At 38.3% G+C, this 16,049-nt stretch overlaps 2 protein-coding genes across 2 annotated transcripts in view; both read right to left on the minus strand.

Annotated features, from left to right (window-relative positions):
* Positions 1–1,821: 1,821 nt before the first annotated feature.
* On the minus strand, positions 1,822–8,099 carry chrna3 (cholinergic receptor, nicotinic, alpha 3). The gene is made up of 6 exons (XM_005727681.1): positions 7,934–8,099; positions 7,355–7,494; positions 5,418–5,462; positions 3,924–4,033; positions 2,403–3,603; positions 1,822–2,290 (listed from the first exon to the last, which is right to left on the minus strand). The coding sequence occupies exons 1-6, from the start codon at positions 7,992–7,994 to the stop codon at positions 2,162–2,164; spliced, it is 1,686 nt and encodes a 561-aa protein (XP_005727738.1). The 5' UTR covers positions 7,995–8,099; the 3' UTR covers positions 1,822–2,161.
* Positions 8,100–10,647: 2,548 nt separating this feature from the next.
* chrnb4 (cholinergic receptor, nicotinic, beta 4 (neuronal)) overlaps positions 10,648–16,049 on the minus strand; it is an 8,637-nt gene continuing 3,235 nt past the window's right edge. Inside the window, exons 2-6 of the mRNA XM_005727682.1 lie at positions 15,283–15,428; positions 14,347–14,391; positions 14,011–14,120; positions 12,484–13,537; positions 10,648–10,812 (exon numbers count right to left, since the gene is read on the minus strand). Of these exons, the coding sequence (XP_005727739.1) occupies positions 10,648–10,812; positions 12,484–13,537; positions 14,011–14,120; positions 14,347–14,391; positions 15,283–15,428 (1,520 nt within the window). The remainder of the gene's footprint in view (positions 10,813–12,483; positions 13,538–14,010; positions 14,121–14,346; positions 14,392–15,282; positions 15,429–16,049) is intronic.

Genomic DNA, 16,049 nt, shown 5'->3' on the forward strand with positions numbered 1-16,049 from the left:
GTGGGGGAACTTGCACAATCGGTGGCTGACTAAATACTTCTTTGCCCCACTGTATATATACAATGAAAAGTGAAAATAACTATAGCGATTCAAATGCAATACAATCTCCATAAAAATTTAATCCACAAATTAAGCAAACTAAAAAGCAACCACACACAGAGACACACACGTTAGCTTTTCTGAAGAGTGCACTGGTTGACACTGACTAAAGAAAGATTCTGATCCAGCTGACCAAACTAACTTTGACCAAATCTTTACCTCTGGATTTACAGACAATAATTCAGAGGTAGATAAATAGAGAATAAACTCAAAGAATATTTCTCTTTGCTTTTAATTGCATGTAAATGTTTGCCAATGCCACTTATTTCCTACAAATGCAACCTAAAGTTGTGTGTTTGTATGTGTGTGTGTATGGTGTGGTCATATGGTTCCAGTATCCTCACAATTCATAAATGACATTTTCATAGGTTTTACACTTTCTGAATAGCAACCATTTTAAAGGTAAGCAGCAGCTGTTTGTAGTGACTTCAGATGTGTGATCAAATAAAGATATTTTATAGCAACAATCAGAACAAATATATATCCCTTTATAAAACGAACAGGAAGTAATTTGTAGTAACAAAGATTTACCACAGGGTGGCAGTCTTTAAACACAGACTGCACTGCTTGATTTTCAAACCTGAACATCTCCATTAAATTTTATAATGTTTGACAGTTCGATGTGATATCTGGAAGCATAAAGAACCCAAATTAGAATTTTCTGTGGCCTGATTCGATATACTTACTTTAAGAAAGAAGTAAGAATTAGCCTACAATCTTTCTTTAAATGGTGGAGAGTCCCAGGCATTTAAACCCCAGTGGCACCTGCCCCTTATCTTAAAACATGTAGTTATCCTGACTGGGCTTTCATTAAATCAGCAAAGATACACAGGAAAGAATGTCGGACACCAACTAGGGAGAAACAGAATGACAAACAGAACAACATTGTCATCCCTTATATAGCAGCTTTGTCGGAGAAACTGAGGAGGTGTTTTGTTTTGTTTTGTTTTTCCCGAGCACGTCATCCCGGTGCACTTCAAACCCAGCCAATGTTCAAATTTTTGGACAGAGAAGACAGATGGTCTGAAAGAGCAGTGAAAGAGGCCCACAACACAGGGGGTGGCTTACAACACCAACTGTCGGCTACCCACAGGGAAGTTTTGAGATCTCTTCTCAGGTGGCTCAACTCCCACTATCGTCTTGTGCCAGGTGACCCTGGACCATCGCGCTAGGAAGACCATCTTATATGTGATACCCTGCAAATGGTTTTACCCAATATTGATGACAATTATTCCAAGTATACTGCCACAGTGGTGAATTAGATTTTTTCCCCTCCCACTCTACTGTACTAACCTTTGTATGAAGTAAAAAAAAAAGTTTTGTTTAAAGTTGATTTTTATTGTTAAAAAGCTCAAAGCAAGTACCTGAAATATGTCTATCTATATAGACATATTTCAGGTATAATTACTCACTATTTATCAATCCAAACAAAAATCACAGGTCGATTGCAAAACAGTTCTGTAGAAAGTACCTTATGAAGTGCTGCATCCCATTCAAGTCTCATTCTGAGACTGAAGCATTCCACAAGTCATAAAGCCATTTGGCTTGTCTTGACTTCTTGTAGCTGGTTTTATAATAGTCACAAACATTAGCAGAGCTTAACTACATACAGAAGATAAATACAGAAGGATACACAACCACAGAAGTCTGTCACACATGATATTATACATCACTTTAGTGAGACTATTAAGTAAAACAGCCTGCAAAATATCACAGCTATAGAAAGGTTATGTCATTTTCATGTAATAATGTGCCCCAGTCTTCACTTCTAGTGAAGCTTACCTGTTGAATGATCAGAGTATCTGAGTCTGTGTTGGTTTTGGCTTTGGGAAACATTTTAGCATTTTTAAAGATACTTAAACATTTTCAGTTAAAATCACCCTAAATGCAGCCATGTCCTTAAGATTTATGAATCTATGAACAAAACGAAACACTTCTACTGAAATACCATCAACATTTGTCATGATTTCGACTTGGCTTTGAAACTTTTTCTAAGCATCTGTGAAACATATGCTCGGAATTCAGCAGTCTGCAGTGTTAGTATTAGTTTTGTCAAACTGAATCAAATATCTTCCCCAAGTAATAGAGGCTGGAGGAAAAGGCCAGCTGTTCCTAGGATGCACACGAGCACAAAAACCCATAGGAAGATCCTGTCGATAACCATGGCAACATATTTCCAGTCATCTTGAACCTATGAGAGGATCAAGACAAAAACATGTTCAATGTCACAGCAATATTGTAATTCTTTATTTGAAAGCTGTATGACATTAAATGGTTTTAGCCTTGCTTTTTTGAGTACTCACCTCCTTTGCTTCATTCTGTAGTCTCATATTTTCTGCTATGTATTTGACACTCTCAATAGCTTCCCTGACCTCAGGAGAAAGACACAGAAGAGGCATTATTCCTCCATCCAAAGACTCTGAGCTGGAGCATTGACTCCCCACTCCAACACCCACAGCACTGCCTCCACTCAATGGTCCTAGGCTGCTCAGTCCTCCACTCCCTCCTCCAGAATCTGCAGGCAACTTGCCGGTTCTCTTCTGCCAGCAGCAGTTGCAGCGGCCCTCACAGCACAAGAACCCAGAGCTAGGACATTTGATCGAGTCTCCACCCAAGTTATTGAGATTGGAAAGCTCTGTGTTATTAAAAAGTCTTTGCCGGTTTGTTAAACTTGACACCAAGCTGTTGGCAAGGGCCTGAGGTTTGTGCTGCTTTTGTAGAGTACCTAATGAATGAATGGCGCAGGATTTCGAATGCATCGTCTGAACGCTGCCAGCCACAGTCACCTTCTCAGGATCTCTCTCTGGCCTGGTCATGAACATCACCCTGGGCAGCAGTTCAAGAAACACACGCTTTACCCAGCAGGGCATTGTATGTGTCTTCGGGGTGCGGTAGTGGACGTTCAACACAAAAACAGTAATGACAATAGAGAGAGTGACAAAAATCATGGTGAAGAGGAGGTACTCGCCAATCAAGGGTATCACTAGTGAGGTGGAAGGGATGGTCTCTGTGATGACGAGGAGGAAGACGGTCAAAGACAGCAGGACAGAGATGCACAGTGTTACTTTCTCACCACAGTCAGAGGGCAAGTAGAAGACGAGCACTGTGAGGAAGGAGATGAGGAGGCATGGGATGATCATATTGATTGTATAGAAAAGAGGGAGACGACGGATGTACAAAGAGTATGTGATATCAGTGTAGATCTCCTCGCAGCAGTTGTACTTAATATCATGTTTGTAACCAGGTGCATCAATGATCATCCACTCGCCTGTCTCCCAGAAGTCCTTGAGGTTAATAGTTGAGCCAATCAGCACCAAGTCGATCTTGGCTTTGTCATAGGTCCATGAACCAAATTTCATTGTGCAGTTTTGGTAATCAAATGGGAAATATGTGACATCAATCTTGCAGGAGCTCTTGAAGATAGCTGGAGGGATCCAGGTGACATCGCCATTGTAGCGAAGCAGGGCCTTTGTTTTGTCATCAACCTGGAAATCTCCAACTGCGCTGTAGAAAAAGACAAAAGAAGAGTGAGAATGGAACATTGAAAGGAAGGACAGTAAAAGACAACTGAGCCACTGAATACTAACCAGATAGATATAAGCAACTATTGAGTTATGAAAATATCAATTAAAAAGATGCCCTGGGGTTTCAGTAAATGCACCATGTGATGTTATGTATAGCTTCCCTAAGAATCTTCAAAAGAAGAAATGACCCATGCTGAATGAACAATGTAGATCGATAACATTTTGTTACTGTACAGAAATCCTTTGCAGCAATAAACAATCAATGAAGACTCTGTGCCAGGTTTTTGTTATTATGCTCACTTGTTGTACAGCACAATGTCTGGCTTCCAAATCCTGTTGGACGGCACTCGGATAAACTCGACGCCTCCGAAATCTTTTGGGTTCCATTTAAGTTTATAGTCATTCCAGATCTGAGAAACAAAGCAGAAAAATTTCTTTTACATAAAAAAACGTCTGAGAATTAACAGGTATGAGTTTCAGAGTCAATTTGATGCATGTGTAAAGTGGTTTTAAATCAGTTTTCTGGAGATCTGTTTGGTTAGATTAAAGCTTGAAACAGAATGTGACAGTTCAATAATTACCTTCCACCCTGTTCATTCAAAATGTTTTTAAACATATTTAATCGCTAGAACATATTAATTACAAAAACATCGGTATGTTAAAGAAACAACTAATACAAAGCAGCAGTTGGCGGTATATCAAAAGAACTAGTCTATAGTCGTGTCACAGTAGGATTTTGGCATGAATGGAAATGTCAGTAAGCCAGCATGTATCATAATAAGTATTATAGCCTATCTTTGTGATAAACTATAGTGAAAAAACACAGTGTTAGCCATGGAGGTGCGTGCTGAAAAGTTAAAAAAAAGTTAATATAATGAGTCCGAAAATGCTTCCTCCTGGTAATTATCTCTTGTCAGTTTTTATATGCATTTGCTTGTAAAATGCTCCACATAAAATAAAGAAATAATGTCATTATCTCCAAAGGTAGCACATAAACACAAGGATATATAGTACACGTGTGACTTGAATCACACTTTATAGCGTGTTTTATGGATCTTTTGAACACTGTTCATCAGGACGGCCAGTGATCCTCATGAGGATCATGAAACCAGTACATCAAAGCAACCCCAGAGAGCTGTAAAAAATTTGACTTAATTACAAAACAGCATGTATCCAGAGTGTGTTGCAAGATGGGATGGAGAGCAGGAGAAATGTGTCTCGCCCCTGATCAGTATTTCCCAGAGATATACTAAAAACAACAGATGAGATTAACATAAGAGAAGCAATGCTCCAGCCCTGAACTCCTAAGAACAATTAAAGCTCAACATTTAGTAGAAGACTGGCTCTGTCACAGATGTGTGCTTGCTCAGTACATGTAAAATTGGAACAGGAGACCCGCCCTACCTCATCTGACTCATTACTAGTTCATTGCACTATGCAGCATTGCAAAAAAAGAAAAATAGCGGATAATCACTGAACTTTCTCTTCCAGATTCACTTTAACTGTACGAACCCATAATGGATGAATATTCCATATTCGGATATTCTAGATTTCTTAACTACTGTCATTGCATTAAAATGCAAATTGGTTATGAAATGTAAGTGCATTCAGTTTATTTGATTTTTTTTTAAAAGAAAATATGATCACACGGATCAATGTGTTTAAAAAGCTTCCTCCTATGAATAATTCAACCTGTCAGTCTAGCTCCAAAGAATCACGCATGACAGAAGGTTGGATCTAGACTTGATGTCCTTGCTCAAGGTCTGTTTGCACAGTCTTGAACAATAAACTTACATGTCTCAGCCACAGATTGGTCTCCATGATCTGATTGACTTCATCCTGAGAAGAGGGTAGAAGATAATAGATAATGAGGACACTGAAGCAGAGAAAACTAAGTACATGTTATTAATAAAGTTAAAACAGTAATAATAACTGTCACAGGCAATCATCCAATTCACTGCTGAGATTTTTGTCTGTGCTTCTGTAGCATCAGCGCAAAAGGTTTCAGAGATCTGCACCTGAGTCCCGCATGCCTGGAGCATAATACACATGACAGCTGGGGCTTGTAGGTCGCAGCCTTTAACTTTTTTTTTTTTTTTTTACTAGCAATTCAGTGATACAGCTGGAGCAGAGGGACTAAAGATGGGAGACAAAACAACTTAGGGTCAGATTTCTGTGTGACTTAGACCGTGAATGAACCAATCTCATGACTGAGCGCAAACATTAACCATTCATGTGACCATCTTGTATCCAGAATAGCCCTTAGATTCAATGGTTGACAGAAGGCTTTAGTTTAACCTCTTCTGAATATCTTTGGGAGAACAGTTATTTCATGTCACTTGGATAGATAAGACACACACTCTGTGGTTCATAATTAAATCACTCAAAATCCTAAAAGACGCAAAATAATTTTTTGTAGTCAAAATCAGATGATTAAATTAATATTTGCAGATTTTGTTTTAACAAGGATGCAGAACTGAATGTTGGTTGTAGATCATATACTACATCTACTATCTTTAGCAGAACAGCCTCTGAGACCAAAATGCACATTGCCATTACCAAGTGATCATGTGGTTTGATCCCTGATTGTGAGATAATGTTAGTTTGCCCAGCCCATAAGGTATTGATGCTCTAAATTAGCTCATATAGCCATGTTGGAGTTGTTGAAGGTGAACCAAATGCTTCTGAGTTTGGAGCACCAGGTGTGCAGAGGGAATAACAGTCATCCATCAGCACTCTAGCTTGGCTTGCTACTTTAAATGAGTTAAGGATCATGTAACAAAATATCTCTCTCTCCATATCATCATTGTCTGGTCAGACAGATCTTTAATATTTATTTAGATCCTTTGAAAAAATAAAAACACCTTGTTTGCACAGAGGCAAAAGAAGATGCATAAGGTGTCACCTCATGGTTACTAGTTTATACACAGTGAAATAATGTTACCTATTTTTGACCGGCATTTTCTTTCTGTTAGACCATTATAGCACCAAAGTATTGTTTGATATAAAGGGTTAAAAGAGAGCAATGGTGCAATAAGGGTAACAATAAAAGAAAAAAGAGGCAAACACTAAAAAAAAACATATTCCTTAAAAAAGCAAATAAATAGTACATTCTGTATTTCCAAACAATTTATTGTGTGAATGAAGCTGTATTGCTTGCCAAACAGTCCTTTGCTATGCTTATTATCACCACCTGCGCTCAACCTGTCTGCGTCAAGTGACACAGTCGTCTGTCTGGAACGGCAGTCTGCAGTCAACAAACTCTAGCAGAGAAATCTAGGAGTGCCCATCTGAAGTGGCAGTGACTGAGTGATAGGGGGTGCCTGAGAGGTACTCAGACAGCTGACATTTCCCATCTTGTCTTGGCCAGAAAAACAGCCCAATTGTCCGCCCTTTCATCTAGGTCCCAGGAGCTACTGTGTAACGTGAGAGGGTATCTCAAGCTTATGATACGGTGTCTAAATTACCACCTTCCCCTAAATTTTGCTTCAGTAAAAGTCTGCAAAGCAGCACACAAACTATATCTTTGAGATGGAAAAACACAAGTTTTAAGCCTTGTATACACACAGATCTTCTACAATTTCTACTCTTTATAGGCGAGAGTAATCTAAGGTCATGTTTATTAAGCAGAGTGATATTTGTTTTATAGAGGTGAAATAGCTGCCCCATAAATCACAAACACTCCGGGCATCAGCTCCGACACTGAGGAAAAACATTTTCTTGCTACTTACCACTTTGACCAGCTGTGACATGGACACCTCAAACTGCACAATGACTGGATCAGATACATTTTCCACCGGCCGTATATACTGGTTGTAGTTGGAAAATATCCCAGAGAAGAGCTTATGCTCTGCATCTGAACATGTGCCTCCTGGACAGGAGCACAATATCAGCCATGGGAATCTCACTGTATATTTAAATGATTATACAGTTTAACTGTGATCTATTTTTTTTCTGCTTTACCATTTACCACCCAAAGTAGAACTCTAAATTTGACAGTTTCACAACCTTTTTAGTCATTTTTTAATTTCAAGTTTTTTTCTTTCTAACTTGAGTGATTTGGCATCATTCTTAACACAGTATGTCTCTTACAGAGAACAGCAACTACAGCAACATATTACTGTTATCCTGATTGTATAAGATTAAGGATTTGAACACATGCATGATTCCTTGATGCACTGCATTAAATTTTACATAACCCAATAGACGTAGCCTTCAAAAATAATTAGATCTATTGCTTTTTTTTTGCTTTTTTTTTTACATTTCCCTAAAGCAACAAGTAGATTTCATGCTACCAGCTTCTTACTCACCTGACAGAAGACACAGAAAGAAAGCACAGGGACCAGATAAGAAGTGAAACCTGGTTTTCATCCTATTCAAATTGACAAATGCCAGATAATTCCAGGGTCAGCTGCAGCAACGATCCACGGAGCACACAGGAGGAAAGTGGAGGAATAAGAGCTTGTCCGCATCACCCGACAGAACGAGCGAGCAGAGGGAGCGAGCGAGTGAGGGAGGCAGAGCCACACTGAGGCATACAACCAGTCACAGTCAGGAGCCATGCACTGCAAAAATAATAATACAAAATATGCAGAATATAGCGACTTAATCGGGTAAACGGGGGTAAAATGTTGAGTGGTGCAAATCTTTCACCTCCAGTCACACCATTGGATGGTCAGCTTCCCAAGACTTAACAGCCATTGTCCTTCATGTCTGACACACAGTCACATCACCCCAAACAGCAACGGATCCAACTGAAATTATCTCTCTGGAAATATGTGTAGTTATTTAATCCATGAGTGGACACCCCACCCCCGCCTCCCCCACCCATTCTGCGCCGGCTATATAACAACAGTTAAATCACAGACGAATTTTGTTTAGTTAAAAACATTTTGCATGTTTCTGTCATGTCTGGGTGCTGTGAAGCAAACATTTTTGGCAGACAGTTGACCCAGGTGGTGTTCACACAAATTCATATTGAATTAAGAAACTACATTCAAGCAAGTTCAATAGCCTCTGTGCCACTGGGTTTGAGTTTGTCAGATACTCAGTTGAGATAGAGTTCTGTCCTTCATTTTTGTCTTCTTCTTCTTTCTAGCTGTCCAGATTTGTTGTATTTTTCATTTTGCCCAGCTGTGTTTCGCAGTGGGTCTGTCATTCAGACCTTCTTTTCAGCTGACGTCTAACCTGGGGTATATACTTTGAGATGAATGAATCTATATCAGGGCCAGGGATACTGTTTGATTTCATTTCAGCTTTTTTTGGTTTCAATGGAAAGAAAAGTGAGTGCTGGGAATTAATACAGGATTATATAGTATATTTTCAAGTGACCTTCAGAAAGTTTGATTCAGGTAGAGCAGAATTTGTACACATTCTACACATAGAAAGCTTTTACCAAGGCTTGGGTAATTCAACAAACCATATTTAATGATAAATATCTCTAAATCAGTTATAAACTAAATCAGTTTTTTTTTTTAAAAAACAGACTGAAGTTGAATTTAAGAATTCAAGAGTGGATCTTTGCCTTTTTGAGGACTGCAGTGTATTAAATCCTCTTGGGAGACACAAGCATTAAAATAAATACTCTGCTAAATATATTTGCATATGTATCCTAATGACAAAAAACTGCTGACATAAGGCTTGGGAATGATTGTTGAAAACAAAACTCCTTTGGGTCTGAACCAGAAGAAAGATTTTTTATGGATATGTGCCGTGGAATTGCAACATCCTGCTTCAATAATAAATGGAAGTTAACAGGCGCATGAAAAAAACAGTTAACCATTTGGAAAAACTGTAAACTAAGATTAAAATAAAGCCAGTCGATCCATAAACACAGATGTTTATTGCTATCTCTTGATTTACATGCATGGCTCACAAAATACCCAAAGTCTGCAGAACCTTTAATGAGCACACTCAGCACTGTTTAGTGAGCTGTAAGCATTGTGTCGTTTCATTTGTGTGTTAGTGTAGGTTGCGTTTGTCTGCTTTGTTTTATTCCATTTATGTGTGTGCTTACAATTGCCCATCTGTAAAAATGAGCACTTATCAAAGATTTGGTGCTTTTAGTGTCAATGCACAAATGAGCCTTCATATTACTGCAGCATGAAACAAACAAATTCTAGAGTATCTCTTTTTTTCTTTTCTTTTCTTTTTGTTTATTTAGACCCTTGATATATATATAAATTTAGGAGAAATAGTTACTAACAGTTACATGTCAGTGATATGGAATGGCTATGGAAAGTACTCAACCTTAAAACACCGCAATAAAGACCAGCTCTAAAAGTTTTGTTGTGTCAGTATTTTTTGCGTTGTCTTGCTTTTTTTTGCACTGAGAGTGAACAACTGTTTTATCTATATGATAAACCATCCTAACTGGCTCACCCTAAATGAACACATTGGCTCTGATCTTTATCACCAGCAGTACAGATTAAATAAGCACATTGGCAAAACCCTGACATCTTTAAGACTTTATAGGCAATTTCATGCATTTAATCAAACTAAAAGAGCACACAGCTCTTCATTGTATTTCAGTGACACAGTAACACAGATGACAGGTCACACTACATCTGAGAGCAGTCATACAGTATATTTATCACATTATGTATATTAATGCAAGAGTTCAGCATACTTCAGTGCAGTGAAAGCTACACCCATCCTTTGAAGAAACAGCAGCCTCAGTGAATGATGCTGCATTTTAACATATGCAAATGTAACTATTCCTTAACATATTGGGTGATTTATTGTTTTAGGGCATATTTTTTTAAATACTATATGATAATAGGTGGCTTTTATTTATTTAGTACCATACCTTACATGTTTACAAGTACTTTCTCAAACCCTCTGGGTACGATTTGGCACAGACGACATTGTATCAGTGATTCTGTTACCTGCCAGCACAGTGCTAAGCAAAAACTAAAAAGACATCAAAACTTTTACAAGCCTCTATACCCTCATACATAATATTGTCCTAATAGCACAGTTTCTTATGAAAACCCTGAAGTAGCTCAGTCTTTCTGTATGAGGATCAAATGCGAGGAATGTCCGAACTGGGCACATGGTTGGCAACAATCTGACTCTGGAAAAGAGGCTGGAGAAACAGGCCCAGGGTTCCCACCACACACACTATCACAAAGATCCACAGAAACAGACGATCCACTACCATGGCCACATACTTCCAGTCCTCTATAACCTGCAAAAACACAGAAATCAATAAAATAATTTCAGTTAGTCAATGTACATGGTTCTTCGTGCTGATATTTTTTTCAAAGTATAATATTGCAGAGCAGTAAGATTAATTAATACTGTTAGAACGTGTTGAAATATAGAAACCAAATGAAGACAATAAATAAAAAAGCAAATGCTTGTTAGTTTTAATGGGAACACATAATATTCTATAAAACGTTTCTTCATGCATTTCATGGAACAAGGTAAAACCCTTAAAGGATCGGTCTCCATAGTGCTGCATTCTGTACATTGGAATATCTATTGACCCTTTCACCTCATCATCAGTGCTGTCTGTAGTGGTTCTTGAAACGAGCTATTTCTCATTCCTGGTTTCCTCCCTATTGATCTGTTATTGATTTGCTGGTATCTATTGATTTGAAGGGAGAAAGTGAATGATAAAATCAAAATCTGCCTTCAGTTTGGTGAGTTACAGCCACTACTTAGGGTTAGTAGTTTTCCCTCCTACACCTCAAGCGTCCTGGAGTGTGAGGAAAATGTTATAATTTGAGTACAAATGGCTGTGACCCAGTTTATTGTGACCAGGCTACGTGCTGGCATCTGACACCTGATATATTATATATAACAACAACAACAAAAATAGTTCCATATTCTGTTTACCTCACCTAATGAATGAATTGGAGGTAGACTGCAATTAACTTCATAATAAATGTGGTTGAACTAACGTTATTTCCCCAGGCAAAACTGGTGATAGCAATAATGGCACTGTAGACAGATTGATGGTGATGCTATTCCCACAATAGAGGCCCATCAGGACCATCATATTATTCCGTTGAGCATCCACATCTGTCAAGTTTCTCCACAGGTTGCCTTGTCACTGTGTTGCACTGTTGTTGCTCGTGACATCTTTACAGCACACAGCTTATAACCGATTGTTTCTTTTATGATATTAACATATGCAACCAGAGTAAACTTAAAAACTGCACCTTATTAATAAATTTCTTTGTAGGTAGATATTTAAACTTTAGGGCCGAAGTTGTTTACTTCTGCTGCCACACATGGTAAGCTAAGCTAATTGCCTTCTGGGTCCAGCCCAAATGTTAAACTCTGGGGATTTTAAAGAAAAATCTAATAAGATCCCAAATGCACAAGTTTAGAGCAAAAACTATGCTTACAGTCTGGACCCAAAATAATTGGTCTCTGTCGCTGGCTAAGTTATGAGTCCATGACAAAGTATTTTCTGTATTTTTTTTAATAATTCATCAGGTTAAGTTTATAAAGTTTGCATTCTAATGGGGGAGGCCTTTGAGTAACAGTTGGATTGCCAATACATACAGTAACTGACAGCAGACGTCTGCTAGGCTCCACCTGAGTTAAGCTGAGACATTGAACTTGACCTTTTGTGTTAGAGCCTTGTTGATCCTTTTTAATTACACTATCATGACTCTTAATTGTACAAGGAAAATATATTTTTATATAAATGGTAAGACAGCTGTAGAACTGGCAAGTACTAAGCATGCTTATGCTTAATATTTTAAGGCACAATACACACTCAAAAAGCAAACGAGTTATACTGTATACGTACTGCTATAGTAACAAATATTAAAATAGCTACAGTCACTATATAGAATATGAAATAATAGCCAGGTGAAATATGTGCTACAAAAAGTATACATACACTCTGATCATCATCATCTCCCATCATGTGTTCAGCCACAAAGCACACCCCATTCACTGCCTCCTGGATATCAGCAGCCCAGTCTGAGTTGTCCCTGTGTTGGAAGTCCTGGGTGGATGTGAAACTAGTGGGAAGGAAATCAGTAGAGCGCTGGTCTCCCTTCCTATAGGAGTGACTGTATCCTGCTGGAGGAGTTATATTTTTGTGTCCTGGTGTAGAGAAGGCAGAGTCTGAAGACAGCAGCGCAGAAGCTGACATGGTGATATCTGCCTTGGATGCAACTGGATATCCCAAGCCCAAAATGGTTCTTTTAGCTCTTAAGCATCGATGCTGACGCAATCTTTGGCGTGCAGATTTGTTATGAGGGCGCCTCATGAAGAGTAAAGCAGGCAATTTCTCAAGAAATATCAGCTTGACCCAAGAAGGCATGGTATGGGTGCTAGGAGAGCGGTGGTGCACGTTGAGCACGCACACACTGGTGATGATGGAGAAGGTCACCAGGACCATGGTGAACATCAGGTACTTGCCAATCAGGGGAACATCTAATGATGTTGGAGGAACAATCTTTGAGATTAAAAGCAGGAACACGGTGAGGGCCAGAAGTACAGAAATGCACAGGGTCATCTTCTCGCCACAGTCTGAAGGCAAGTAGAAGACTAGAATGGCCAAAGAGGTGATCAAAACACATGGAATGATGAGGTTTATGGTGTAAAAAAGAGGCTTCCTCTTAATGATAAAGTCATATGTCAGATCCACATAAGTGGGATCCAGAGGGTTGACAGTCCGTCTCCCTGGCAGAGCTAAGATATCCCACTCTCCACTGGGAGTAAAATCATCCATACTAGCCATCTCAGACTTTAAGATCAGGTCAATCTCTGTATGGTCATATGTCCACGATCTGAACTTGAGAGTGCAGTTCTGCTGGTCAAAGGGAAAATGTTTGACTTCGATTTTACAGGCGCTTTTATAGATAGCCGGAGGAAGCCATTCGATGCTGCCGTTGAAAAGGACGATGACATTAGTGAACACCGTTACCTCATAGGTTCCGTCAGCACTATGAGAAAGAGAGGAAATAGAAATAAAACAGCATATGAATTGGCCTTTAAAGCTATCATTATCAAAATTATAGAAATTTACGGTAAAGCTATTTTTAATAATGTGTAATAGTGGCATTAATTATTTTTAATAAGAAGATAATTGTTAAAGATTCAGTTAATCACTAAAGCAAATGCATAGACATTCATTAATGCAGACAGCTGGTAAATATATTGATAGAGGACAGAAACCAGGAGGGTGAAAACATGAAATATAACTTACTCTATGATATGACTGACTTTTCACTTTTTTTCATTTTATTTATTCATTTTACAATAACGCTGTTACAGTTCCATCCAGAATGTTTGATAAGGGCATCAGAGGATATTTACAAATATTTTACAAATTAATAATATCTTTTTTATTTAACACCAGCAATGTGCAGACAGAAACTCTCTTCAAAATACAAACTGAGAAGTCAGCCGAGCTTACTTGTTGTACAGGACAATATCCGGAAGCCACACATGTCTGGAGGGAATGCGCAGTTTGACAATACCTTCATACTGTGCAGGATCCCATGACAACCTGTAGTCCACCCAGTGCTGGAGAGACAGAGGGACCCAACCATTCAGTGCACTTTCCCAATAGCAGTTCATTTATAATTACATGCTACATTATCTGTAAATTATGTTTGGGGCACAATTACAGAAGCGGTTTGTTCCACATAGAGAGAGGAAGAATGGATACGGATACGATTCAAGTTCAAGATGAAGGACATTTAACACACATTCTCACTCAGTACAAGACAAAATGCTTCATCACACCTACCTGAGTGAGCCAAACATTTGTGGTCATGATCTGTTCCCTTTCATTCTGAAAATGAAATATTAGGGGGAAATTACCTATATTGGTAATACAAGTTTAAGACCCAGACACTGGCCCTAGAGAAGTAGGAACTCGTTTATGACATTTACTCTTTTTATATTTTTGTTTTATTTAATTAAAACATGAAGAGCTGAAGACCTATTGGGGTATATTAATGTTTAAACAAAAACTGGAAATTATATGCTTCTGCAATTTTATTTAAAAAATAAAAATAAGTCCTATACTGATTTGAGTCATGGTTGGACCTTCCTGTTTACTGTCATGTTTACTCTGGTTAAAAGTAACCTTTAAAAAAAGAACTGCACTGCACAAGAACACTCCTTTCATCTCAGATTGCTTGTTAACATGTTTTTGATTGCACTGTCATCAAACTGCCGTGACATACACTTCCAATAAAGTGACACCAAATGGTAATTACCCCAAGGGGTACAATGCAAACTCATAAACAGAAGCTGTGAACGAGCCTTGCTGCTTTAGTCTGCAGCTGGGAGGACCCTCCACTGTAATTCAGAGAAGAGCCTCTATCACTGTGGCCAAAACAGTTTTATGGCCCCTTTTAATCCAATGTGCTGAAGTTTCAATCTGGACATGACAGAGGCAGAGATCACGGCTGACCAGATCTATCCTCAGCTTCATCCATCCATTTAGAGCTATGGCTCTTCAGCAGAGCTTGCTCTTTAATTAACTACTTCCTCGAAGCTCTTTTTTTTTTGTCTCTTGCTGTGTGCTTTCTATTAGCCGCCATCTTTCACACTTAATTTCTCTTTATATCCTGTTGTGTCACCATCACAAAGTCTCTAACAAAAAAACATAGAAATATACATAGAAATGTAAATAAGTATACATACTTCTTAACAATGGGCAAGAGTACACACTTACCACACTGATGAGCTGAGCCAGAGACACTTGCAGCTTTACTGTGACTCTCTCGGTTCTGTTGACAGCTGGGCGAATGAGGGGATTGTAGCGATCTTTTCCCAGCAGCCAGTTCATGAGCCGCTCTTCGGAGTCAGCGCTGCTGCTACCTGGTGACATCACACTTTTCTTCAACATTTATGTACACACATCCACCTCACCTCGGTCCAGACAACTTAATCCCAATAAAATGGAGAGACTATAATCTCAAACAGAGATTGGAAAACAATCTTTAACAGCTTTAGATCAATAATAAAGAGGAATGAATGAGATCACATTTTTTAAATACATATATTTTATATAGATATATTACATTATAAATAATCTACAATATACAGTGTAATACACAAATCAGTTAAAGACAAAATACCTTATTTAAATACAACAGAAAAAAATTAAGACCACATTAAACAAGGTAGTAGGAAATGGGCATTTTAGGTGAAAAGAGAGATTCATTTTTCTCTATTATTGTTGTACTTTCAGTGTACAGTATTTAGAAACAAAACCTTTTTTTTTTTAAAGTGTAAATCGAAAGATTTCTTTTAAAACTGTGTTAAAAGCTTGTATTATTAAGTTTGTTAGGTTTCTATAAAACCTCATACATGAAAGCTACACTATTTAATGGGAAGTTGAAGATTAGGGATGTGATTGGTTTTGTGTTTTTAGTAAAAATGCTTGAACTGATGGTGCCACAATACACAATCTACCACCCTGGCATGAACACACTTACT

The sequence above is a fragment of the Pundamilia nyererei genome, unplaced genomic scaffold, assembly GCF_000239375.1.
Source record: "Pundamilia nyererei isolate P.nyererei 1_Seehausen unplaced genomic scaffold, PunNye1.0 scaffold00025, whole genome shotgun sequence".
NCBI lineage: Eukaryota > Metazoa > Chordata > Actinopteri > Cichliformes > Cichlidae > Pundamilia > Pundamilia nyererei.

Excerpts from the sequence above, each read along its gene's own strand:
- chrna3 (XM_005727681.1), bottom strand. The coding sequence starts at position 7,994 with ATGAAAACCAGGTTTCACTTCTTATCTGGTCCCTGTGCTTTCTTTCTG. Across the intron at positions 5,463-7,354 it reads TGTCACAGCTGGTCAAAGTG|GATGAAGTCAATCAGATCAT; the intron begins GTAAGTAGCAAG and ends CCCTCTTCTCAG. Across the intron at positions 4,034-5,417 it reads CCAATCTGTGGCTGAGACAT|ATCTGGAATGACTATAAACT; the intron begins GTAAGTTTATTG and ends TTTGTTTCTCAG.